The sequence below is a fragment of the Onychostruthus taczanowskii genome, unplaced genomic scaffold, assembly GCF_017590055.1.
Source record: "Onychostruthus taczanowskii isolate IOZ18803 unplaced genomic scaffold, ASM1759005v1 scaffold34, whole genome shotgun sequence".
NCBI classification, from domain to species: domain Eukaryota; kingdom Metazoa; phylum Chordata; class Aves; order Passeriformes; family Passeridae; genus Onychostruthus; species Onychostruthus taczanowskii.
Genome location: NW_024500794.1, coordinates 3,258,742 through 3,285,785, shown reverse-complemented (window position 1 = coordinate 3,285,785; position 27,044 = coordinate 3,258,742). Strand labels below are relative to the sequence as shown.

Genomic DNA, 27,044 nt, shown 5'->3' with positions numbered 1-27,044 from the left:
GATATGCCAACAGATCTTTAAATAGCTGTCCAGAGATGAGTATCGCTGTAAGAAACTTGATGAAAAGGCTTTGCTAAAGAGAAGGCAAAAAATAGTAAAAATTAAAAAAATAAAATTGTGTGTAGAGAATGGGAGTGAAAAGGACTGTTCAGGCTGTCCAGGACAAATGGGACAGCAAAAATAGAAGGGGAATTCAGAGACCACGGGTCAAAATGTTCAGACATCCGGACAGTCTCACATCTGGAGAGTCTCAGAGCAGACAGATGGTACAGACTGATGTTCTACAGTTACAGGAAAAGATGACCAAAAGAGGACAGTAGGTAGTTACATAAAGGTAAATCACCACATGGTAATTTCACAGAAGTGAAATAAATCAGTTCATGGTCAATTATTGGTGCTGCTTGGCCTAAGTTACAGACTGAGTTTTTACAACTAAAGGCACACAATGAAACTTTAAACAACCTCCCAGTCACTACCATGACATGGTCCATGGTCCCCCATCTTTCTCATGCCTTCTTCCTTACCACATTTCTAAGGCGTGATCCTTCTTCTGTCTTAGCCATCTCAGTCTCCTGTTGGTCACAGCTGCTTTCTGAGGAGACATCCTTCATCTTGAGCTGTCCTTGCTCTGCTTTGTCTGCTGGGAGTGGTCCCTTGTGGAACTCCGAAGCTGGTGTTTGTTCCAAAGTGGGACTCTGCTCTAAGGACTGCTGGGGGCCGCTGGTGCTGCTTGTGCAGCTGCTTTGCCCACATGTCTCCTGATTTTCTGCTGCTGGCTGTGGCATTTCTAGGGACTCGGGTTTCCCAGCTGCCACCAGCTCCTCAGGATGAGAGCCTGGATCAGAAACATGAACGAATGTAACTACTTGAGACTGAAAACTTGTGCCCTGGGACAAAGCAGTGCTGCCAAGAGCCAACACCAACTAACAAAGCTAGAGAGCTCCCTCCAGGCACAACCAGACGTTTCTGGGAGGTCACCAAGCAACAAGCACCACCCTGACCTGCTATCAACATCCACCCTGCTATAGGTTAGTTTCTTTCCTGCCACAAGCTCAAGCTGGAGAAACCTCCACACCACCAAGCTGCAGGTCACTACCAGCAGCCCAGGTGAGGATCCATACCCCCCTCCTTAACACAACTTACCTCTGGATGCTGCCAATGGCAGAGTTGGCCCTGGCTGTTTCTCCTTGCGCTCCGCTGCCTGCTCTGTCCTTGTGAGGGTCCCTGGCTCCAGAGCAGAGGGGCTCGTGCTCTCCACCAGAGAAGACAGCTCCTCTAGACTGGAAAGGGAATGCTTCTCCTTGGTGGGCAGGCGGCAGGGTGTGCTGTTGGTACTGATGACTGCCGATACCCTCAGCGGGACAGAGACAGCAAATGGCTCCGAGATGTTCAGGGCTTTCCTCTGGTGATGAGGAGAGGCCTCCAGGGGAAAGAGGCTGCTTGGGAAGCCTGACTTGGTGGCTGTTTCAGAGGTGTAGAACATGAGTACTCCTTTGGCTGAAGTCTGCTCGTTTTCAGCATCCTCTGCTACCCGGAAAACCTTCAGCTGCTCGGGGGGTGACTTCACCTGCGGTGTCCGGGGAAGGCCTCTCTCCCCAGCCAGCTCTGAACTTCCTTTGGCCCCCATGGCAGATCCTTCCCGCTCCCACTCATTCTCCTTGCTGAGGTCATATGAGCTGCCTGTGCCTCCTGTCCGTATCTTGGTGGGAACAAAGAATCCTCCAGTAGTCACGGACCGTTTGAACCTGCTTTTGTCATCCTCCCCTAGAGACGGGAACATGGGAGCAAGTCAGTGGGAAGCAGAGAACTAGCAAACAAACTTCCTCTGTGAGGAGCCCTCCTCAATCCCTCCAGGGATGAGTCCTGCCCTGCTGAACACTCACATTTCCCCAGATAGATGGAGACAAGTGGCGCTCAAGGCTTTCTATGCTCTAGCCCTAGGGCATTCTCCAAAACGGGCAGGCAGCACGGGACTGAATGCCCACCAGTGGAAATCAGCTCAGACTTTTATTAGACACCTTTCTCCATCAGATGCAGCCAAGTCTAGGGCTATCACACAGTGCCCACAATGCTCACACCAGGCTTTGTCATCTTTTGTAGGCCTTTTTCACCTACAAATGGGATTTTTGAGCCCAGAATAACCAAGAAAGAAATCAAAGCAGTCCAACTGCCAATAAAGGTGCAGCTAAACACAGTGGTAACTCTCAGGTGGATGCACTGAGATAAACAACACAGAAAAGAGTCAAAAATGCACGCACACAGGGGTGGTGACACATGTCAGCAGCCATGGCCTAAGTACACAAAGATACACAACATGGTGAGATAGGCACAGACTGCTCATCCATTGGGTGTGGTGAGACACTGGAACAGGCTGTCCACAGAAGCTGTGGATACCCCATCCCTGGAAGCATTCAAGGCTTGCTCAAGTGTTGGTACCACCTGGCATAGTGGAAGGTGTCCCTGCCTGTGGCAGGGGTTTTGGAGCTAGGAGATTTCTAAAGTCCCTTTCAACCCAAACCATTCTGTGATTCTGTGATCCATGCTGCTGAAAATGCAGAGCTGCAATCATTCCCCCTTACAGTACAGGCAGGCTATGGATGTCTCACCTTCCACTGGCAGGGAACACAACGAGTCCATGCTCTTTGCAGGCCGGATAGTTGCTTTTTCTGTGGAAAAAGATTGTTAGAAGCAGGTATCAGATCCTGTGGCTTTGCAGGCTTCAGCCCATAAAGATCAAAGGTTGCATACATATAGACAGGCATGCCAGGCAGACATTTTCCATTTCCAAGCATTCCCCCATGTATCTCCACCACATGGCTTATTACCCACAACACTTGTCCACACAGCTGGGGCTCTGCTAGTGCTAACAACAGCTTTGCACCTGCTGGACATGTGGAGAGCTATACTTAACCCAGCCAGTCAACACCACCTCCACTCTGAAGCAGTTAAGCATCCCCAAAGCCGTCATGTGCCACTCCCCTGCCCGACTTAGTCAGGCTATTGGTTGTGGGGGACTTTTTAACTAAATTGACATAAATGCCTTATCACCTCTCATTCCTGATAGCAAATGTTGGGTTATTTTTACGTTGCACTCCCGGCTCTTTTGCTGATGTGAGCATACTCTGCCTCCAGCAAGGACTCTGGGAAATTTCTGAGGGTAGTGAGTGACCTATTTTGCTGGCCATCCTCACTGGACTTGCTTGTCCAGGAACAAGCTGTCGTTTGTTGCTATACACTCTACAGGTCTGCTCCTGAGAGGTTTTGGAAGCTTGTAACTGTTACTGCTGTGTAAAAGGAAGGGAGGTGGGGAAATGTAGCTGGCAAGGAAGACAGTCTCTGGCAGCCCAGAAAGGGTCCATGGAGATCTGGAAAATGTCTGGGAGTAAAGTTTGCTGTTTACAGAGTTGCACAAAGTAGGTAAAGCAGAAAGTCAGCAGGCTTGTTGGACTTCATTTGTTTATATAATTGAGGCTTCTGGCTCTGACTCTCACATGAGCATAGGAGAAACTCCAGCTACTTTTTACATTTATATGGAGCTCTGGCTACTCTTAAGGTTCATAAGACGTGATGTCTTGAGCACTGTTTCCGCTTTCCAGAAGGAACAGAATTCAAGATGGGGAGCTGTGTAAGTCACATTTTATGTGGCTTACAGATTTGTGTGCACAGACACAAGCTGTGCTAAAGCATGTGCTGAGTTTCAGCAGCAACTTCATCTGCTCCCTCACATTAGGCTGCAAGCAGAGAGCACTGAAAAATGTAACACGGCAGCACAGAAAGGCACTGCTTCAGTGCTGAAAACCCTGCACAAGGCTGTGCATTTGTCTGTCCTGCTGGTGAAAATGTGCAGCCCCCTGTCACTCAGCACTGTCCTTGGAACAAGGCTCAGCCTCCACAATGACTGGGGCTGCCATCATTCCTGGGCCTCCTTGGGTAAGCGCTATTTTGGGACAGAGTATTCCTTATCAAAGTGAGAAGGTGATCCCGTGATCAAAATAGGATAGAGAGCTATTTTGTGTCATGGCCACACTGTGTGAGGCCATCTGTATATGCAAAACATGGGGAAGGCAGGGGTCCAAAATGAGCTGGATCCAGCATTTGGCTTCACACTCATTCCTGATCCAAATAGAGCCTCTCTTATACATGGTGGTAACTAATGTTGCCAATATTAAGTGTTTTATTTGAAGTCTTACAATGTTAGGCAGTGGTCCTCCAAACACCAGCTCCTGAAGTCATGAGATTATATAAAGAAAAAAATCCACCTTCATCTCCCTACAGAAAATAATTCCCTGATTTGGAGATACTAAAAAATCTGGAACATATAAAACCAAAATATTTCTTTATGAATTCAAATTAAAAGGGCATGCTTTCTTTTTAAGAATGTGATTACTTTTGAGTCGAGTTCATGATTTTTAGAGCTTGAGTCATCATTTCTTAACACTGGGAACTGGCACTGCCATGTGATTTTCTAGGAAGCCGAGTGTTTAAGAGATTGCAGCCCAGGAGAGGTTAGAACTTGGGATTACAGCCAGAAGAAAACACAACTTCTCTCTTGTAAATTCTGCAAAAGTAATGGCTTCCCTCAAAGTGCTGAGAGCCCGAGCTGAAGGCACTCCTGGTGCCTCGTTTTTCACAAAGATACTGAATGCAGTTGGTTCTTTTAAAGTCCTTTAGTGGAAGGACAGCCTGGAAAGACAGCCTAGAAAGAGCCATTCACCCAGTGCTATGTAACAAGTCTCAGGAGACGGAGACTGGCTGGGCTGCAACAGTGGACTAATCCAAACCTACATAACATTTCCTAGTCCCCAGACTTGACAGCTGGACAACAGGAGCCCAGTTATCAGGTACTAAAATACAATATTTACTGTAGCTGTCTGTCCAGTCCTCCTGGAAGGGTGTTTCTTGCCATCACAGGAGAACGAGATGTGCATGAAACCAGGCAACAAGCACAATCCCATTAGACTATCTCAAGTCTATGGCATTAGTGGCAAGTGGATACAGGTTGTCCCATGCTACCAACAACACAGGAGAAAACCTCAGAGAGAAACATTCAGCTGCAAAATGTGTTCTTACCAGAGAGCTTCTGTGCCCTTACAAAGACACTCCCATTTCGACTCAGTTTAGACTTTGATTCTGAGCCAGAGCGGCCCAAATTAAATATTGATTTCCATTTCTTGGACTTGGTGGATAATTTCCTCCTGGAAGGAAAAAAGGCTCAGGTGGTCACCAAACCTCAGAGACTTTTGCCATTTTAATACTCTCCAAAGGCCTCTGAGCTGTCTCCCCTCAACACTTTCCATTTTTTTCTTCTCACACCTCTTTTAACTCTAAAGCATGCAAAGCATAGCTATACAACCAACCCTTGTTGGCTACATAGGTAGCAGTCATGCTGTAAGTGATTTATCTGTACTGCTGATTTAACTATTTCATGGATGGAAAGACACCTAAACCTTCAGATAGTTGGTTCTGGCATCATGCTACAGCAACAGTGATTGAGCAATCAACCATGCTTGTCTCCAGAAAAGAGATCAAGGCTCAGACTATCCTGCAATAAAGCAAAGAAAAATTGCCTTTTTAACAGATTTTAATGACACAATGTATGATAAATTCCAAGGAACTGATGGAACTGCAACCATTGCTCAGTGCACAAAGTTATATATATATATATAAATGCTCGCTATAAATGCTTCTCAGGCCAACCTTAATTTAATCACAGGTGTTATATATTCATATGCAAGGATAATGTACTAACCAAATAGGAGGAGGTTTCAGGGAATTAAATCAATTTCTCATAACCCTCAGAGGAAATGGGACACCAGTTCCCCACATCTCTTTGGAAATCCCAGCTTTTGCAGAAAGAAGCTTCTTGTCCTAATGCTTTTTTTTTTTTTTTTTGTATACATATTTCTTTGTGAAGCTCTGTTTCACTCCTTTCATTCTCATTCTGACTCCTCCTTCAATCTCCCCTCTTTCAGAGCAAGAATTCCCTTAGCATTCCCTGTCTTACTCTCCACACTGGGCTTTCTATCCCCATATTTCTGCTCTTCTTTCTGATCAATATGCAGAGAAGTACAAATCAGTCCTACAAAAGGGATTAATATTTGGGGATAGGACTTTTCTCTTCAAATGAGAAAGGAGAAGACTGTAGAGGGACATACATATTTTTGTCTTAAGCTGGTTATCCTCTTGCCAGTATTGTGTTAGATGACTCCTTTTTGCTTTAATATATCAAGTGCCAATAAATATCTTTGTTCTGGTGCTTTCTGGGTCAGTAGATTAATGAGTCTCCTGCTGCACAGGCTATAATCTATCAGAACCAGGCAGTAGAGGGGCTATATATTAACCACTTAGATAGACCAATAGATAAATACTTATTCTGGGTGGCTGTGCCAACCACTGCAGCAACCTTAGCTGAAATCAGACTCTTCTCCTGGCATAGACGTAGCTGGCATAGGTGCCACTATGTAAATATCTCTCCATGCTGGGAGTGAAAATGAGCCTTCCTGCTTGGCTGTAATTGCAGAGGAACCAGGAGAATGAAGAATCTGGAGCAGGTCAGTGGCACCAGGTGTGCCCTGGACCAACCAGCAGTAGGTGGAACTCGTAGATGAGCTGTGCCTCAAACTGCTCCATGCTCATCCCATGTTTAGCCAACTTCTGAGCTGGCACAAGGATGCAAAGACAATTCATTCCTCCTGCAGGAGGTCTGTGAGGTTCTGCCCTGATGGAGAGATGAGAACTAGTGAAGCTATGAACCCAGCACCTGAAATACTTCTCAGGAGTAGCTCTGCCTCTTTTGAGGACACTGAATCTTCCTTGTGTAGTGGCAGTAGATTCAGACGAGCGCAGGTGTGGGGGTATCACGTTAACAAAAGGATCGTGCCCAATCACACTGGGGAACCTGCACTTTTTTGTTTGTGCTTACACTCCTCTTGGCACTTACTTGCTGTCAGGAAGGTCAACAACTGTGTGGAAGAGGGACCCAATTACAGGCACAATTTCAGGCAAGCTGTTCTCTCTCCTCTCCTTCCGAGCAGGATGGGATGCAGACAGACTCCGTGCCTGGGCTTCTTCCAGGCTCACCAGTTTCATTGGCAGGGAGGCTGAGGGGAGGGTCAAACTTTTCACAACTGATGTGCTCTCTGAAAAACAAGAAAATACATTCCAGCCTGGGGTGAGGAGAGACGAGAGCAAGAACTTCATGACTTTATTTGACTGGAACATCTCCTGTGGAGGGGGGAAAGAAGTGGCACGTGCGGGGAGAAAGGCTTTTTGTCAGATAAGCCTTTCAGCTCCCCAGCAACCTTATCCCTCTGAGTACATTCCCAGCAGGGGCCATGCTTGCCAGCCAAAGGCTGTGCTGTGTGGATTTGCTTCCTCTGCTGCAGACACTTCAGTGTGAAGGAGGTGTATCTGAGAAACAACAGGATTCACACATTCCCTTTACTCCTCCCTCACTCCCTTCCTCCATGTCGCCCCCACCCTCCCCCAGTTTTGAAGCAGTTCAGTCGCTGATACCCATTTGGTGCCTAGTTCTTTCTCTCACTTCCACATCTTTCTCCTTGTCTTCTTGCAGGACAGGGGATTGTTCTAAAACCAGCATCACTTTAACTTTCTAATCCATTTCAGGGTCGCAAAAAGCAGTCTCACTGATAGCCCAGAGAACTGAAAATGTCTGTTTATGGGGGCAGGGGCAAAGCCATGGTATGGTAAAGATGGGCAGAATGAGCTGGCACAGGGCTGCAAAGCAGAAAGGTGGATACTGCCTGAGTACTGAAGGTATCAGAAGTCTTTTGAGTGTGTAAAATGAGAAGGTGCATATTTCTGCAATTATGTGAGGTCACTGTGGATCCATGCCTCCTCATTTCCCAGTCCTTGCCAACAAAACCATCACTAAACAGCAAAATCAGCATCTCTGAAAACTATTGATGTCCCAAGAAAAAAAATACATCTCTTTTATAAAGTATCCTCATAAACATGATATATATTTTTGGAGCAAAAGATTAATGTGTTTCTCAGGAGTGCCTGGGAGTGTGACCTCTGACTTGGGTGGAAATAGTGGCTACAGGGCAGGTATTGTTGGTATGAGGAATTGCAACTGGGGGAATCTGACAGAAGAGCTGAAACTGTGGCTGATGGACTTGGGAGAGAAAGCTTAGACCAAGACTGAGAATCAATCAGGTGGTCTTCCTTTGGTGGAAACGGGTAAGCCACATAGATCATGCAGAAGATGAGATATAAGGCAACCCGAGAAAACACTAAAGGAGGCTAGCATTGAAAAAGAAATGTTGAAGATAGGGATGAAGAAAACAAGAGTAATGAGATACTGGGCCCAAGGTGCCTTTGGGGAAGTCTGTGATGATAGCAAGGGTTACTGTGCTTGTAATACTAGCTGAAGGGAGAGCTGAAAGACATAGCAAGTGACATGGGAAGTGGCTCAGGGAGATTGCTACCAATGTTCTCTGCAGAGCTGGCTTTCCTGTTGTTGTTGAAGATCTGATCCACATGGTTCAGGATGAACTCGATCACCAACTGCTGCACTCGCACCTCCAGGAAAGCTGCATCCCCATTGCAGCCAACTGCCTCAATCTCCTTTGACCTGCATGAGGAAAGAGGGGTACCAGTACTGAGCATTGCCACACACAGCCCCTGGCAAGGACAGACCAGATTTCTTCCTGCAAGCAAGGCAACAGAGATGATTTTCCCACTCTTGCTCTTGCTCTTCCTCTCCTTCCCTCACAGGCCCTCATTCCCTTTTTGTCTTTTCACTCTTTTAAAAATTATTTTCCCTGTTTTCTTTGCCACTTCTGCTGCTTCCTTTCCTGAATGTGTTATTTTCCCCACTTGGCTTTTACATTCTTCAGCAGGTAAAACTGTCACTCTCAAGTTCCATTCTTCTCCCTTTTTCCTATTTTAGCTATTTCAAGGCTGGGCCTGAAAGACAGCACAGGAGCCTTCAAAGGCTGCTTCTAGATCCCTACTCAGTGCTTCAATCACCTCTCAGTGAAGTCCCTTAGACCCTGCTCAGGTCTTCCCCATGCCAATTTCTTCAATACTTCTCCGTGTGCCCCAACAGTCTCTTCTCTGCCCGCCCTGCACTCCCACATTCTCAATCTTGCTCTCAGCAAAGGAATATTCCTTATCTTGACATGCCAAAGTGTTGCTGAAGAAATTATCTTTGGGCAATGGATCCTTTGTAAAGTTAATGACTGGTGTGTTAGATAACAGCTTGGGGCATTGCCAAGAGGATAACCCTGTGAGGAGACTGCAGTTGCATTGCTTGCTCCTTTCTTTTCCTCCTGGGCTTGTACTTATGAAAGATTGCAAAGGGAAAACAGATTTTTTTTCCCTTTTTTTCTTTTTTTTTTTTTTTTGACAAGGACAGATGCTAGAATGAAAATGTCTCAGTAGTAAAGGCCCAATTTATGATATTCAATAGAGTCAACATTTGATTCATTTTCAGGACCTCCTCTGCCATTTTTGGCATTCAGAAGGGTGAGATAACTCTTTAGAGCATGCTTTTCAGGCTTGTACCTCTCTAGCCAATGTCCTCTGCCAGCCCAGGGCTACCCTGACAGCTCTGCCATCGCTGCTGTCCTGCCCAGCTGCAGTCCTGGACTCTCCCTGTATAGCTCATTCCTCTAAATGCAGGGGTATTGGATGGATGGAAAGGGAATTTTGACAAGATACAAAATATTTAATTTTTTTTTCCCAGATGCTATTTTTCCTTGTTCTGCTTAGCTCTACAACATAGCAGCCAAACCCCTGCCTGCATCTAATCCAGGCTTCTTCACAGCAGAGTGCCAGGCATAACAAACATGAAAAACTAGCTGGTGGTCTTGAGATCTGACACTGGCTGCCATTTCAAGCCCAGCAAGCTCATCCCAATTTTGCACAAGCAGATCTGGGAACAGGTCTCTAGTATTATTGCCCTGTTTTTCTCCCTTCTGATCCTTGCTGTCTTTCACTGCCCTGCTGCAGAAGCACTGGCACCATCAAAAATGTCATTAACATTCCCAAGTGATGAGTTAAGTCCTCATTTCTAAATCTATGCTCAACTTGCAAATAACAACCTTTTTTTAATAAGAAACACACAAACCCACAAGCTTCCTTGGACGCTGGCAGTAAAACCTTAGATTATTCAACTTGGAAGAAAAGCTGTTTGCTCTGCTATACTCTTCCCTTTAGTTGCTCATCTTTTCCCCGTCTTTGCATTTCCCTCAGGTCATTAGGCTCAGATGCTGCCACTCCCCTTGGAACTCAGCATGGCACTCTGGATTAGAGGAATCTCTACTGTACCTGAGGAGATTTGGAGCCCACACCAAGGCCAGGTTTCTGGTGTGCATGTTGGTCATGTTGCTGAAGGAAGCCAGGTGAGTCAGGTGCTTGATCAGGTATTCCAGCGTTCTGCAATGGTTTCACGCCAAGAAAGAAAAATGTGTCACGTTACCAGCGCCTGTCTGCTGGGACAGCGAGGCTCAGAGCCAGCCCTGTCCCTCCCCAGGTGTCTGCAATGGCACAGCAGAGCCCACGGGGCAGAGGAGACACAGCACCAGCGTTTGCATGGGATGGCAGTGAATACCTGAACAGCTGAGCTTGGAGTGGCCAAGCCCGGGCCATGAACCAAACTACCCTTAGCAAGATGGGAGCAAAGAACACGGGAGATGGGTGGAAGAGGGAATGGGATGCTGCAAAGGCTGAGCTCTTAGCTCTTGCTCAGGCACCTCCAGTAGATCATCATCTCCTTACCACACCCAGGACGCTGCCCAAGGGTGCCACGGTGGTCATACTTGGGGAAGGAGGATGGTAAGACTGCAGCAGGGAGACCTTGTTCTGTCTCTAACAAAGGTTTGTTCAATGATATTTAAATGCCAGATAAATTGTTGCCAGATTTGGAAATGGTGAGTCAGCTTTTGGAAATTGATTTCTGGAAATGAATCCTACAGCTATTTCAGGCAATATTCCCTGATGAGGGTGAGGTCACCACGCTGATCCTCAGCACCTCTGTGGACACAGCCTTACCTGTAATGTGATGGTGGCAGCTCCTGGATGACATTTTGAATTTGTGCCAGCTGCTCGTCCTCGGGGAAGCGAGACACTGCTTCCTGCAGGGACACAAGGAAACAGTACACCCTGGCAATGGACTCAGGGGAAAAGGAAGAGGGATAAGAAGGGTCACACGAGACACCCTGTCTCAGAGGGAATGCTCTCTTGTTACCCTACAGAGCTATTGGAAGAAGAAGTTTCTTTGTGTCCCCAGCACGGCAGAGATTTCCTGCACTGTTATTCCCTGTCTCAGCACACCATGCCCACACATTCCGACATGGTGGTCAGTATTTATGGCAGAGGGGCACTCAAGGACTTAGTCCTTCAATTACAAATTACAGGGAGTTTTTTTGCTTGCATTGGTTTGTTTTGCTTTGCTTTTCATTGGGTAATTTTTGGCTCTTTTTACTTTTTTTTAACTTGATTAATGATGGATGAAATAAAAAGAGAGGGGAAAGAGAGAAGTGAAACTACTGGAAAAGGCAAAAAGCAAAGACACCCCCCCAAAAATAACCTGTTAAAACATGTTTTTCAAGCTGTGTTATGAGAACACTTGGGATATACGTGTTCCGTATTCTTCAAAATAAACAATATTTTGACTGTCATAACAACATAGCTGAGGGGATTATTTTTGTGGGTTTGCATCTTTCATGATGGAAGAAGCCTTAGCAGAATCCCTGCCCAGCAGATTAATAAATTCTTTTACTCAGGGTTAGACAGAATCAAAGTTATACATCTCAGTCTTGAGCAAAATCTCTGCAGACCAAGAGCTCAGAGAGCCATGAGAAGCTTTTGTCAGCATTCCTGGGAGTTCACTGCATTGGCATTCATCTGTTCAGCTATTCCCTTTCAATATTTGTGCTGGGGGAGGACAAGCCACCAGCCAGTTCAAACAGTGCATGACTGTCTGGGAACCTCCTCCTACCCACCCGACTGCCACTGGATTTGGAGCGAGTTCAAAGGAAGATGCTGTGACCCACGCCGCCAGCACAAGCTTTGCCTCCAGACAGATGTCAGCACTGCCAGGGGAGGAAAGGAAGGAAGCAGCCCTTCCTAAGCCACTCGTCGCTTAAACATCATGAACCTGAAATTACCAGCCACTGCTAGAGAAACATCTTCCTGCAGCAGGCACTGCAGCACCCCCTGTGATGATGTTACCATCACTGGTTTTGTCACTGCCCCTTTCCCTGCGGATCACTTCTCATCTGCGACCATCAGCTAACCAAACACTGCCAGTTTCCAGGCCAGAGAAGTGATGGCAGATCAAAACAAGTGAGCTCACTAGTTAGGTATATATGAGATGCACATGTATTTGGTTTGCCCAAATTAAAGGCAGGTTAACTCCTTCTAATGATTTTACACATGTCTGTGGTGCTGTTAAAAAAAAAAAAAAAAAAAAAAACCCAGAAATCTGAAGCATAAGAGCTCTTTTAATCTTCATACAATGTTTCCAGTTGAATAGCCTTGTCCAAAGATGGAGACTGAGAGAAATAAAAACTTTAACTGATGCACCTAAAGCATTAGTATTTCAACTAGATTGTACATAGTATTTTCTCCTCTGGTGCACATCTTCATTCCTGTATTTGACCTTCCAGGTCTCAAAGACCTAATGATTAGACAGCAAGTGAATACCAGCTTCTCTGAGGTCATGACCTGTTCAGTCCTCCGAGCCACATGTCTGACCCACACGAGCTGTGCTTTTGCGACCTGACGAGCCCTCCAAAACTGCAGATTACAGCAGCAGAATACAGAATTCAAGGAAGAACCAATAATTCCATTTCTTGCACATCTGTTCATCATGGTATGAATTTATGCCATTTAAGATTTTTTTTTTTTAACTGCACTAGTGATTCTGGGGGTGCAGAATTCATAAGCCCTGGTTAACAAGTGGAATAAAGTCCAGAGAGAGAAGGTAAGCTTGGCCTCCTAGAGCTGGTCCCTCTATGCCCAGGCTAGAACAAGCCAAGCAGAGTCAACTTATCTGTCTTGAAAAACAACCATCCATCACTGGGATACAAGATGGCAATCATCTGGCAAAAATTTATACCCAGTGAGGTCATGACTGGGATGTTACACTTGTGAACTTGACATAGTGATGACCAAAAGGACAACCCTTCCCTAGTCATTAAGAATTTGACTTTCCTTAGACAGAAATCTCTGAATCACTGTGGTGACTCAAAGTGCAGGCTATTCCAGCTCAGAGCCAGCTCTGGCTCAGTCAGGCTGGGATTAGCATGTGTTCTTTATTCCTACCAGCACTCGTCTGCTGAGGTATAGCTGCCACTGTTCCCTGTTCAGACACCCCACGCACACACACCCTCCTAGTGGGTTTTCTGCTCCTTGGGGAATAGGTCTTTTTTTCTTTCTTTCCTCCTAGTATCTGACTGTGCTTCCTGTCAGCTGGGTTACCAATTATAAATCCCTTCTGAGCAGGCTCACATGAATAATGGATTTTGTTGCTAAGTGGAAAAACTGAAAAGCCAGAGATTTAAAAAAAAAAAAAAAAACCTTTTAGGTCAACCCAAAGTGATAACATTTTGGGAAGCTGGCATAAAATTTTAGAAAACAACTGTTCAAGGTTGACCAAAAGCATCACACTCAAACATTAGTTATAGAAATGATAATTAAAATTTGGAACTGTTTAACCCTTTTCTGAAAGACATTTTAGGGAAGTTAGATGTGTTGATGCAACATTGAAACATTTCCTTTAGAAAGTACTTGTAAAAGAAACACTCAGACTGTTACAGAAATGTTTTCCCTTTTGTTTTTGAATAAAGCTATTTACTAAATGTATCTACTGAAAACCTGCAAGTCATCATCCCAAAAGTTCACTTTTCAGCAAACATTCTTTCCTAAAAGAAGATTCCATCTAAATCTTAATGTTTCCTTTAGAGCATTTTTTCTTCCATAAATCAGTAGTGATAGCCAGGAAGACACCGGCCAAATAGCTCCAACAAGAATGAGACTCATCAGTTACAGTGAATGGTTGAATGATGCCCTGTATTTTCAAGACCCTATTCATCCTGTCTCCAGCAATCCTACCCCATATCCTCAGAATCCTTATATCCTGAGGATAAAGGATTTTCAAATCTGCTCAGGATTTTCCCTGAAGATTTGACTATACATCGCCTTGAAACAAAGACCAATCTTACTTAAAGTTTGGAACAGCAAGACACCTAACATTACTGCACAGCTGTCAGGCAGCACAGTGAGCCACTCTCACCCCAAAATCCCCAGCAGAGTCGTGTCCCTAAGAGCTACCTGACTTCTTACAGCAAGTTCCTGCTTGGCTGGTCCCATCTGGCTTTGCCCCACAGCAAGCACCCCTTGCACTGACACCTCTTCCCAAAACAGACAACAGGGAGACTTTGGAGAGCGTCTCCTCGTGAGGATCCCGTGGATCCCTCCCAGTGCCTCCTGTGCCACATCAGTGTCACTTGGAAGTGCTTGATTTGGGATAGAGGCAACTCAGATGGCAACACCTGATTTTGCAGAACTTCTTCTCTGCAACATCTGACATTTTTGGCAATGGCTGTCACCTCCTCCTCCCAGCAAATGGGAAAGAGCAGGATGACAGAAATTCTTAACAAAGGACGGATGTTTCTAACACTAAGAAAACAATCTTTCCCATCCCCCACACCAGTTATCTTAAGAAGCTGGTAAATTCTTTTAACTGAAAGTGCATACCTTCAGCATGCAAGATTTCAGCCTCAATGATGGAATGTAAATTTGCTGGTGTCATAAAAAAATGAAAGTAGATTTAGAGTGCTAAGAAACAGGCAGCTTTAATAACAAGCATAGCTTGCTGTGCCACCTTTTAATAAAATATTATCTGTCATCAAAATTAGCCAAGTCTCTTAAAAATTCAGGCTTTGTGGTCTTATATTTCTGCTCCCCCGCAGTCTGCTCCTAAGCTCCAACTGTATCCACGTATAATCTATGGCTGTTTTCCAGAATCAAGTAACTACTCTTTGAATTGTAATCTCTTTAAACAAAGTTAGAGATTTCTGCTTGGCCAGTTGCCACTTTCCTCTGCCATTTGTATTTATAATGTGATCATGATGGACCTGATATGCTGTATCTGGCATAACCAGTATCCTCATCTGCAGCCCTACAAACAGTATGAAAAATGTGACAGATGCAGAAAAGTTGATGCTTTACACATGGGCTGGACAATGAGCTTGCGCAGGTGTCAGGGACAGTTGGAGGGACAGGGACAAGGAAACCACACCCCTGTGATTATGATCGCAAGCCCAGGTGACCTAGAAGACTCTCAGTGATGGACAGTAATGAGGAAACGAAAGAGAATTAGTCGTGCTGGGAAGAGGTGCACAATGGGGAAAAAAAGTGGCAGTGGGGAAGCAACGCAGTGAAAAAATGAGCAAGATGAAGGGGAGGAAACAGCAGACAAACTGAGAGAAGTAAACACGAAACGGTGAAAAGAAACAAGGACAGGGAAAGAGAGCCAACATGAGATGAGAAGGGAAGAGCACTGCGAAGTGTTTATATGGATAGATATGTCCAGAAGCCAAGACATTGGAGTGAATCCCAAACAGCTGTCATGGAGGAATCTGCAGCACATCCACACTTCTGGAGAGGAGCAAGAACAGCCAAGGGTCTTACCGTGAATTTCTTGTAGAGCTCATAAGTGAGGAGAGGGTTGGGCAGTTCCCTGAAGTACAGCTTGCAGAGTGACCCCACACAGTGGATGTCCTGGAGGTAAACTTCCCTTGTCAAATCTGGGCATTGGTCAGAAACAAACTCTTGTCTGAAACAACATGGAAGCACAAAAATATGGGTGAATAAGAGTTGTAGCAGGCCAGCACTCCACCCTAAGTACTTATTTGCAACTAGAGAAAAAACAAATGGGAAAGCAGAGATGTTTCTGCAGGTCGGATTGTGTCCCAAGTTCAGGCCCTGAGGTTCCAATTAGTCTCCATTATCCCTAACACAGGGAATGGGCCTCAAATTATATGAAGACATTGCTTTGTCCAAAGCGAGAGAGAGCAATTCAGTATTTTCACTGAGACCCTCCTTGCCTTTCCCACTAAGAGATGCAGAGGGAGATAAAGGTTTTTTTGGGCTAATCCCTAAAATGTTGTCTTTCCCTGTTAGCAACTTCAAAGACAGTTTATCTTCTGCATCAGTCTGAAGCTCTGTTGGCCACAGCCTGTACCTGAGGGACTAACACCAAAAAGGTACTGAGCAATGTCCCTGAATCACTCTGACATTCCCAAACGTTGCCTTTACCTCAGCTTCTGTATGTTGGACGTCACTCCTGAGAGCCGGTAGATCCCATCCACGATGCCATGAGTCTCAATGAACTCCGCACAGCTCTTCAGCACGTAAGGGACTACGAGAGGAAAGCAAAGCAAGATGTCCAGTGAATACACACTGGCAGCTCCCACAAGTCAGCACAGAGGAGACAGTTCCGTGGAAAAACAGCAGAGGCTCTCTGTGGATGCAGGGAAGGGAACAGCAATGAAAGAAATACAGGGCAAATCAAAAATAACGCCTGCAAAGTGGCCAAGAGGATATGCTGTGGTTGTGCCATGCAATGCTCATTAACATGTGACAATGACTGACCCTGAAGTCACAGTAACATAGCAGAAAGAAAGGTAGGGTTTCCCTCTCTTTCTTTCTCTTCCAAAATAAAATAAAATAAGCTCTTTCATTCTAATTGAAAGCATGTGGTAAAGCAAGAGGTCCTGGGAATCTCCACTCTCCTCAGTATAGAGCTCCAGCCTTGCTGAATTGTGCCAAAAGGTCTCATTGGCTTGGATAAAAATCAGAGAAGCATTCACACTTCCATATAAGCCTACATACCCACAGTTTAGTGCTCATAAATCCCACTGAGGGGGTATAAAGTTCAAATATTGACTAGATCTGCACACTGACAAAACCTGACATTGGCTTCAAAAGAACTCCATCAGCATAACTAGACAAAGACTTAACCAGTCTTAAAGCTGAGAGGAGCCTGAGGCACAAAATTTACATCCAGACTTGGACCCAAAGTATATGTTTAATTTTTTCCCCATTATATAGGTATAAGAACCCCCCATGCTCTTGGTCAGATCAAGGCTCCCTGTCCCCAGTACTATAACAACCCAAGCTATAACAATAACAGTAAGAAAGCCCTTCCTTATTAGGTGCTAGAAACTACTGTGTATTTAATGCAATGCTTCACACAGCCATAGGCACAAAAGTCAGTAAATGCACAAGTCAAAAGTTCCCAGCTGTAATGCTGACTCTGCAGCACTGCACATTTCAAAAGCTGTATGAAGAAAAAACAGCTAAGCCATAGATTTGACTGGGAAGCCAGGCATAGCAATTACTGCATCTTTGTGACACCCCGGAGACAATGCCTCTGGCTGGACCTTCCCTGAGTCCTTCTGCTCAGAGTTCAGGACTGTAATGACATATTAACATGTGCTTCATTAGACGGCATCCAAAGACAGCCCTCCAACGACAGCCTGAACAAAAACAGTTGGCACATTATTATTTTTCATTATTTTATTATTTCTCATGGGAGCCACTGAGGCCAGAGCCAGCTCATGGGTGGACCTGTCCCTGCCAAGCACTGCAGGGCACAGGCTCTGGGGAGAAGGGCTCCAAGCTTGCACCCACCTCAGGAACACACTGCTACTGAGCCAGTCAGTCAGGGCAGTGCTGCCCTTCTGCCTCCTGACTTGCTGAGGGAAGTAAAAAAGTCCTTTTGTGTGTCCCTTCTCTTGTCTTTTGGCTAACCCAAATGCAGGTGTACACAAAGTCCCAGTGACTACTTGGAAGGGTCCAAACAGACTAATTCTTCTCAGCCAAAGGAGCTTCTCCAAAACAGCAGGGAAAAATTGACTTTATGGGGTTTTTTTGAGCAGGCACTCATAACATGGGCACATTGGTCGTGCTGTGTCACACTCAAAGCCCTTGTACTGACTTTCAAGACCCTCAAGTTGTTGGGCAGAGCTCATGGCAGAGGCCCTAAGCCTGCAACAGTGTTCATGAAACCATGGAATTGCAAAGAGAACAGTGAAGTCTACAGAGTGAAAGCTTTGTCCATAAGTCACAGAGTTATGGTATTCTCTCCTCAAGAACTTTGGAGAGGAAGAGCCTTCCAGAAAGGAAAAAACCTGGGAAGCATTCCTTTAGTGCATGCAACACCTACTTCCTATGCAGGCTAAATAGTGTGCAAAGAGACAGAGGCGGGGGGGAAAAAAAGTATGAAATTTCCTTAATATCCTTCCAAGAAAAGTCCAAGTGACACATCAAAAAAAGAGGACCTTCCTATCTCTGAGTAAGTCCTGATTATCTGGAACTGCAGTAGGGAACTCAGATCATATGATGATGAGAATGCTAAAAAAAAGGGAAAGACAAATTACTTCAGGCCTCATCTCCATTTCTGGAAAATCAGGCTTTAACATCTTTATGGTAGAAGCTATGCATACATGGCATATTAAAATCGCCTTCTTGGTAGAGGTCTTGGAACAAATGACATGTAACCAGCAAAAATGAAAGGCAGATCCACATCCACCTCAGACCCATCTGGGTGAGAGAAGTGAAACCATTGAGCTCTATGCAACCCAAAAAAAGAATTAACTGAACAGAAAACCCATTTGATCACGACAGACACATGACAAGATTTGTCTAAAGGTTAACAGTCTTTCATGGAGACAAGCCTCATATGATGGCGCCTGGCTGCCAAAAAATGGGGTCCATGCACAAAGCATGCTTTATTAGATACTTTTTAAAACCTCAGTATTAAGAATAAGAAAACCAACTAAAAACGTAGATACTGATGTTTGTTGTGACTAATTTGACCTCTTGAAAGTAAGACCTATTAAATCACACCATTTTTTGGCTGAGTTCTAAGTTTCCTTGGAGTAAATTAGGTCAAGAGGCCTCAGGCAGGTAAGCACACCCCCTATACAGAAGAAGAAGAGAAGGCTAGATCCGTCTGTTGAGGATCTACCTATTTTTTTGGTAAGCAAAAAACAGGGGCCCGAGGGAAACAATCTGGAGCAAATGTCTAAAATTCAACCCATTTTTAAAAGTGGGTGAAAACTACACAGCAGAGACAACCTATAGATTGCAAATAGGCAATATATACTGAGCTTTGCCAGCGTCTCTTACTGCAGCCCTGCATTTTTCCTTGCTTTTCCAGCCCTGGGCTTCTCACATATCTCTGCCAGTGCCCTTCACTCACCACGTACAAGATTTCCTACCATACCAGATCTTTGGCTCATAGGAAGAGAAACAGTCAGTTATGCCAAAATTTGTGGCAGTTTTGTGATGCCAAAAAAAATCCCATAGAGTACACTTTTCACTTGCAACTGAAAATTACAGACCTTGACCTCAGATCCCTGGAGGTGAAGGGACTACATTGACTTCCTGCAAATCAAGCCCCTAAATGCAGCACTTGTATGCAACTGGAGCACAATAAATGTTTTCTTTGAGCAGGACCTGTAGCTCTGGCATTCCTGAGCAGTTCTGATCTCCTACAAGCTTAGCCTTTTGGGCTTTTGGGGGTGGTGAGGTTAGAGCAGCAGTGAGCAGCTCTCTTCTACTTCCAGGAGTTTCTGAGCTGGTAGGATTATTTTAGATGTGGCTCCTGATGAACTGAGGGTGGGATCAACCCTGAATGCAGGAAGGTACAGGCTCTGGCATGTGCTTTACAACAGCTCTCTATGAGAGTCACAGGGCATGTAAATCACAGGGCTGGGTGTCTCTCAAAGGAAGATCAGACGTGGATGGGGTTTTGCAGCAGGGGCTATATGTGCAGGCACAGAAAGGAGATGGGGGGCCAGGGAGTCCAATCTTGACACTCCTATAATTAACACTGTGCTGGAAGCTTAGGAGTCTTAGAAGCTGGAAGGGGCAGCTGGTGTCACACAGACCCTGCTTGTTCTGCCAGACAGCCAAACTGTCCTCATTTAAAACTACAATAGAAACCAGATGGAGGAGGACGAGAGAGCATGGAGCAAGGCATCAGTCAGAAGGGAAATTGAGTTATAAACATTCTGCACACAAAAGACAATACTTTTCTTCCCCTAGACAAAAATAAACCAGAAAGGCAGCCGCAGTAACTCGTTCCACTCTCACTGGGTATCACCTCCAAGTCCAGTGTACACAGACGGGCACCTTCACCAGGGTCTGTTCCAAGACAACAGCCCATGCCACCTTCACTTGTCTGCTACTCTCGCTGGGTCAGACACCACTTCTCCTCCTTCTGATCATCCCAGCTTCCAGCGGAAATTCCTACCTCCCAGCACTGCTGGCTCTCCCTTCTCCTGTCTCTTCCCAGCCATGGTGCTGCCACCCACCAAATGTCCCCACCAGCAAAGAAGGTGCCCATTCTCTGCCAGCCTGACAGAGGATTCACCTGGCACTGGACTGAGCATTTTGGATCCCCAAGCAGCCCAAGCTGGAGAGGTCACTAAGAAAAGAGAGAGTGATCCCCTCCAGTGACTAGTGGGAGGATGGCCTCCTGGCCTCCCACCAAAGCCAGCAAAGAGCAAGGAAGATGCTGGTCCAGCAGGAAATGCAGGCAATATCCTGTGACTTTCAGTGCCACCTTCCAGAAGAAACTCTGCGTCTCCATGGGCTCAGAGGGACCCCAGGGAGGAGGTTGCTGAGTCAGACACCCTACCCAGTCAGTGTGAGTAGTGCCCAGTTAGACAGTAAGTTAGCTAACCTGGACTGGGCCATGTGCTCAGGGCACACTGCCCTGAACTGCACTGAACAGCAGCACACTGAATTTTCTACTTTATCCTTCTGTTATTTTCTCAGACTACTCCTTGTAAGGATAAGCACTGGTGACAGACATGCTCAGGGCCTCCTTGGTAGCTGGTTTCTGCCACATGGTGGAGGTTTTATGTCCTCTCTAATTTTACTTTAATTTTAGTTCAGCTATTGGGAGGATAAATGCAGACCTTTCATTTCACCTGGAACAACAACTTTTTGATTTTTGACTTGCAGGAAATAGTTTGGATTTTTTTCCATTTCTCCCCACTACGAATCCTGCACCATAAAAAAAAAAAAAAAAAAAAAAAAAAAAAAGTTGTAGACGTTTTTATTTCATCATTTTGGTTTACATAAGTGTTTTTTAAAATTGTCTTCATTTACCCTCATTAGTAGTGCATGCTTCTTAACATGCTATGTCAATACCATGACAATAAAGGTCAAAAGTCTCCTGTTTCAATTTAAATGACTAAAATAGGAAATGCTTACTTTTAAAAAGTATTTCAGTCTGTACTAAGTGAGAGTTGTTATTTTGTACAAAAAATTAATGAAACTGAACAAACTAATATATTCAGTTCCTAATCACAGGAAAGGAACAACACTGTACAAATGGCAACATACTTGATCATCAGTATCTCTGATATGATATTTTTCTGCATTTCCTGACTTTCTACTGTAAATCACGAGTTTTAAAGCTGATTCACTATTTTCTTTTTTTCTTTTTTGCTGACATGTCCCAGTTTTCACTAGGCATAAGGTTGGTTGAGAAACACTTGAGAGCAGATCAAATTGTGCTCTCCTCCCTGCAGCTCATCAACACCCTGGTGCAGCACATCAGTCACAGCACCAGATTTTCTCCCAGTGCACAGCCCTAACCAGTGGCAGCTAAGGATAAATCCTGCCTTCCCACCATGTAGCATTTCCTTTGCCTTCCACTGTCTCCTTGACAGCAGCAGCAGCCAGGGATGGAAGGGACCACAGCATCCGAAATCCATGCAGAGGGTCTCTCCTGCTCAGAGATGAAATTGGCAGAGCTGGGAAAGGGGATGGTTTGCCCTGTCAGGACATAAATGCTACAAGCACAAAGAGCTTCAGTTTCCAGGATGTCTGTGCATACTTTCACCAGCACTAAATTCATTTTACAGAATCAAAAAAATTTAAAATAAAATTTAAAAACAGGCCAAAACCTGTTTCACTCTCAAATTCTCGTGTTGAATTTGGCTGTTAGCTGTGGCTAAGCTGCCACAACCCCTCCATACACACACACACACACACACCCACCTGTATTTGAACATCATGAGACAGGTAAACAGCACCAGCACCAAACAGGCTTAAAAACAAACAAACATGTTACAATTCACCTTGGCTCTTCTCCCTTAGCTGCCATAAACACAGTTTAAAAGGATGAATGGCTGGCACCAAGATGATCCTGTCCACATGGGCAGCACAATTTATTCACTGTGTAAGTCACACACTTCATGTGTTTTTTCCCCTCTGCTTCTGTGGGAAATGCCCCTGCAATGTCATAAAGGTTATCACAACAGTGCCATTCCCTATGATGAAAGCACTGTCCTGTGCACAGTTGTGATTTTCTGGGCAAAAATGTAGGAAAAACAGATCTCAAATCTGTCAGATGCTGGGAGCCATCACCCTCCATGGCCTGCGTGGGAAGTGGAAACACTGAGTGCTGTTTGGGATGTGGCCTTCTGATTTCAAGCACACGTATTTCAACACAACCTGCAGGCTCAGCTGTGAGTTTGAGTGAATCCACCATCAAGGATTTTTTTTTTTCCCCCACTGATATTATACCCAGCTTACATCTAACATACCTAAATAAGACATGTAGGAACACCTGATTTTCCAGAGCACATCTGACAACTGTGATGTTTGAAGCAGGAATGAAAAAGCCCTTGGCAGACCCAGCCAGCTCATAGACAGCACACATCAAAGAAAGCCCAAGAGAAAGCACTGCCAAAGCAGACACTGAATGCTGACTCTCAGCCCCGGCGGTCACTGTGTCCCTCTGAAATGTGACTTTACCTTGACATAGCTGGCAAATTCTGTCATGCAGGCACTTTTGAAAGAGGTTGTACTAAATACTAGAATAGTTTTGTTAGGAAAACATCCTGCTGAGAATTTCCTGCAAAAAAAAAGACCAGATAACAGAACAGGATATCTCCACTCCTAACTTTTATGACTCTGTGGTACAACCACCTCGGAAAACAGTGGCTCAGGTTCTGCATGGCAGGTCAATGAGCTGTGCACGTCCTCAGCTAACCATTCAAATCCTAACAACCCTGATCCACAGGAGATTAGGGTGGATATCTTACAGCATTTTCTTTACCACATCACAAGCAATCGGGATAAATAATTCTGGAGATGGGAGTAACTGGACAATTTATGCTGTGTCTGGAAATGGACTCTGGTGTAAGTATAGAAAACATCAGAATAGTTTTGAAGCTGCATGTAGTGAATTGACCTCTGTCTTGGTAAATGCCTAGATAATGTGAAGATAGCAAGCTGCAAGACAGGAATTCTGCCACTGACCTTGATTCTGGTGACATGTACTAAAACCACTAACAAATCCAAAGGCTGCACCAGCTGATGGAGTGCTGAAGTGGGGTGATGCCGATGCTGCAGCTCAAGGGAGGTGGGAGAAGCAGCCTGCCAGGGAAGAGCCCAGGTAAGTGTTGGGTGATGGGATGGAAAGCCAGTAATGTAGGCTTCATCTGAAGTCTCTTGAAAGCCTGCTGTCTTTCATCCAGATCGATAAACAAGCTCATGGCATGTTTTCTGTATCACGCTTTCCTTTTTTCTTCTGCTCTCCTCTTAAGCATAGAAATCCAAGTAAACCATGCTAACCCACTTAACTGCTGGCAACAAAGCAACAAAATTGCATGGACTCTGTAAGTTTCTTCCTCCTTTCAACAGATCTTTATCTACATGTTTTCATTTACAAGAGCTTCAAAAGAAAGTTAAAAAACAAGTACAGTCTCCATCTTAGACCTGGGCCTGCCACCTGATGCAGACCTGCTCATTTTCTTACAGTCCCAAAATTACCCTGGAGGCAACTTGTAAGCTTTAACACACACTTCTTGACTGCTGTAAGGGTGTAGAAACCAAAATCTCCCTTGCCACTCTGAGATTCCTACACGGGATTCTTAGGATCCCAGAACCAGGAGAGCAGCAATTCAAAGGGATCAATGCTCCCTACCTGAGTGTCAGTGTTAGTTTGTCCCTTAGTCCTTTTCAACTTGGACTCTAGTGTACCAGGGAATAGGGATTCCAGGTTTCTCTTTATAAGACAGACTTTTGGGTCTGTTAGAAGGAAATTCTGAGTGCTTAGGTCTTGATGTGCACCTGAAAAATACCAGCAACTAGTTAAACAGTTTTGGAGTCCTTTGTACTGTGCTCTTCACAAACACCATCTTCATACACTGAAATCTGTAGCAATTTCTCTCTAGAGGACATGGAACCTGCCTGCAGTTTCTGTGTTGCTCTGTAATGATGTCTCACTGTTCGACAGATCCTTACTTCACTTTTGTGGTGATGGCATGGTGGTGACAAAGCAACCAATTCCCAAATAAATGCTATTGGAAGGCTGCAGAAGAGACAGGATGAAGCAAGGAACTGGGCTGTTTTCTCATGAACACCCATGCTACAGCAAAGTGGGCTGCTCTTCAGTTCTCTCTTGCTCTTTTCCAAGAAATTTCTGGAATGTGCAATTTTCCTTCAAATGTGCAAGGAGAGGATGGAGGTCCACCAGCACTCATGGTTCTCCTTCCATGCTTGCCACACATTCACAAGCATACATGACAGCCACTCCCAAGCTTTAAGGCACACATCCAGCTAACTCAGGGTGGCAGGGAGCTCAGGTGTGCAAAAGGGAGAACGGGGGCCCATCACCCCACTGAAAGCCCAGGTTATCATTCAGTAGCAAGGGACAAAGTAACAGAGAAACTGGTCCTTGAACAAGCTCTCATGTGGAAGAAAAACGGCATAGTTGAATCTCATAGAACTTACTTATATCTTCTCCCTTCTTTTTCTTTTGTCCTCTGTCACACTGATGGACTGATGCAGATTGACACTGCAGGTTATGCAGCAATGTTCTTTCACTCAGGCCTCTCCCTGATTCTGCCTCTAGGGCTCTCCTAGTCAAGAGCAGTACAGCAATTTCCAGAGGTTATTCCAAATAACTGTAAAACTGGACTGTTTTACAGACAGTCAACAACTTGGGGCAAAGAGCAGGAAAAATCGCTGAGCATCATTACATATCACAGGCAGACAGATGAGGAGCCTAAATGCAAACCCATAACGGCTGCAAATGAGAAGTGAAAGGCAAGTGAAAACAGACTTTTGCTAAAAAGCAAATAAGGCTTTATATGTCGATCGGATTGAAAACAAACATGCAAAGGCACTAGCAATAATCAAGCATTATAATTTCTAGCCAAGAAGCATCAAATCTATTCCATCTTTGCTCAGTTGCTGAGCATATATTTAGCATGAGTGTTTTCATTGCCAAGTTGCTTGGGCCTGACCCAAAGAAACACACTCATACAAAAAAATCCCACTGGACTCATCAGTATCTTCCACAAAAGAAAATAAGACCAATTTGTTCTACACCCTCTTACCTTTTACTGTGACGTGCAAATACTAGCAAAGGAGATATACAAATGATAGAAGCATTTTCACCAGCTTTATAGGAGCACAAAATGATGGTGTGAGTTTCAGCACAGAGTGGAGAATTAAGACTTCTGCTGGCAGTGGAAGGTCACCCAGAAATGCTCCCACCAATCCTGCTCAGAGGAGGCTGAAAACAGGTCAGTCTTTCTTTGAAGAGGATTAAGCTGTGGGTGACTCGGATTGCTGATGTTTTTCTGGTGAAACAAGGCTCTGTTCTACCCATCCTAAGTAGTGCCCATGGTATATGATCACAACAGTCTGTGGCCTCAGTTTCTGTGTCTGAAAAGCATGGAGAAAATTCTGCATGTGTGTGTGCATGTGTGAGGTTTCCTGTGCATTACCAGGAAATTCTTCTCAGAGAAATAGCTGGGTTTTATTAACGTGTCAATCAAAGCCTAACAAAGTCAAAAGATGTGAAAGTCATGCTAGGCCAGTGTCGTAGGTCTGGGGGACACATCATGACATGCTGGTCCTCTTGTTTCTTGAAGCATTGTCCTGCTTGCTGCTGCTGGAGGCTTTGCTGGGTGAAGCACTCACCCACAGCCAAGGAAAGCTGTTGTTCTGCGGGACTGTTCCTCAAGCATGCATGGACATCTGCGTCAGCAAGTCCAGAACCAGTCTCAGTGGAGTGGTGTCACTCGGTAGTTTAGTTAAGAAGGGCAGCCCATGGGATATGGGTCATATTGGCTACACCTTTTCATCTTCAGAGGCTGCAGTACTCTAAAGTGTATTTTTACAGCCATATTCAGAAGGATCTTGTTTTCTTTTCCATACACCAGGGAGGGTAAAGTGCTCAAGAAAAAGCTGCTGAGCAGCCCGGCTCAAACATCTGGATGTGGTGCTGCTCCTTCAGGGCTTCTCGCAGAAACAGCAGGGAGCACAGCACTGCTCCATCTGCCAGCCTTGTGGCACATCAGTGCTCAAATGTGTTGCAAGAGGGCAGTTTGCTCACTCTCCAGAGCCTGAGAGAATCAGCAAGAACATCTAAGGAGGCAGAACAACATTTGCAGATGGTGTCACAATGCCTCCCAGCCTTCTAGAGACTGAGCTGGGCTAGGATTGTTTAGAATGTTTCCTGCCATGCTGTTTGTGTCTGTCCACCTCCACCTCAAGACATCAGCACACAACTACTGAGATGCACCAAGAGGATGAGGAATGGTTTCTCCAAGGCTAAGCTGCAGGGACTGGACCTTTGCAACTGCCTGCCGGAGGTGGAAGGGCATCAGAAATAGAAACTAATTCTGTCTGATGGTCAGTGATGAAAGGAGGCACAATGTTGCTTTTAAAGACGCTAGTAAAAGAGGAAAAGAAACAAAGCTGAATAAAATATTCAGCATGATGGTATCTCCTTACTTTTCAAGAAGGCTTCTATCCCCTCACCTAGTAAGGACAAGTCAGGAAAGACATCCATCTACACAACACTTTTCTTTGTACTCACAAGGTCCTTTTGCTCCCAGTGGTAGCACTGTCCCCATGTCTTTCTGCACAAAAAATCCTCCCAGTTCCATAAGGGATACAAGCTTCTCACTCCTTTCACCTCTCAATAAATATGCATGCCAGGGGTTATCAAACTAAGGGTCATT

General features: G+C 45.0%; 1 protein-coding gene across 1 annotated transcript in view; it reads right to left on the bottom strand.

Annotated features, from left to right (window-relative positions):
- Nucleotides 1–27,044, bottom strand: part of ARHGAP31 (Rho GTPase activating protein 31) — a 60,089-nt gene that overhangs the window by 7,912 nt on the left and 25,133 nt on the right. Inside the window, exons 2-11 of the mRNA XM_041410806.1 lie at nt 16,294–16,396; nt 15,667–15,811; nt 11,020–11,102; nt 10,297–10,404; nt 8,451–8,596; nt 6,941–7,139; nt 5,071–5,195; nt 2,607–2,666; nt 1,144–1,764; nt 525–835 (exon numbers count right to left, since the gene is read on the bottom strand). Coding sequence (XP_041266740.1) covers nt 525–835; nt 1,144–1,764; nt 2,607–2,666; nt 5,071–5,195; nt 6,941–7,139; nt 8,451–8,596; nt 10,297–10,404; nt 11,020–11,102; nt 15,667–15,811; nt 16,294–16,396 — 1,901 coding nt within the window. The remainder of the gene's footprint in view (nt 1–524; nt 836–1,143; nt 1,765–2,606; nt 2,667–5,070; nt 5,196–6,940; nt 7,140–8,450; nt 8,597–10,296; nt 10,405–11,019; nt 11,103–15,666; nt 15,812–16,293; nt 16,397–27,044) is intronic.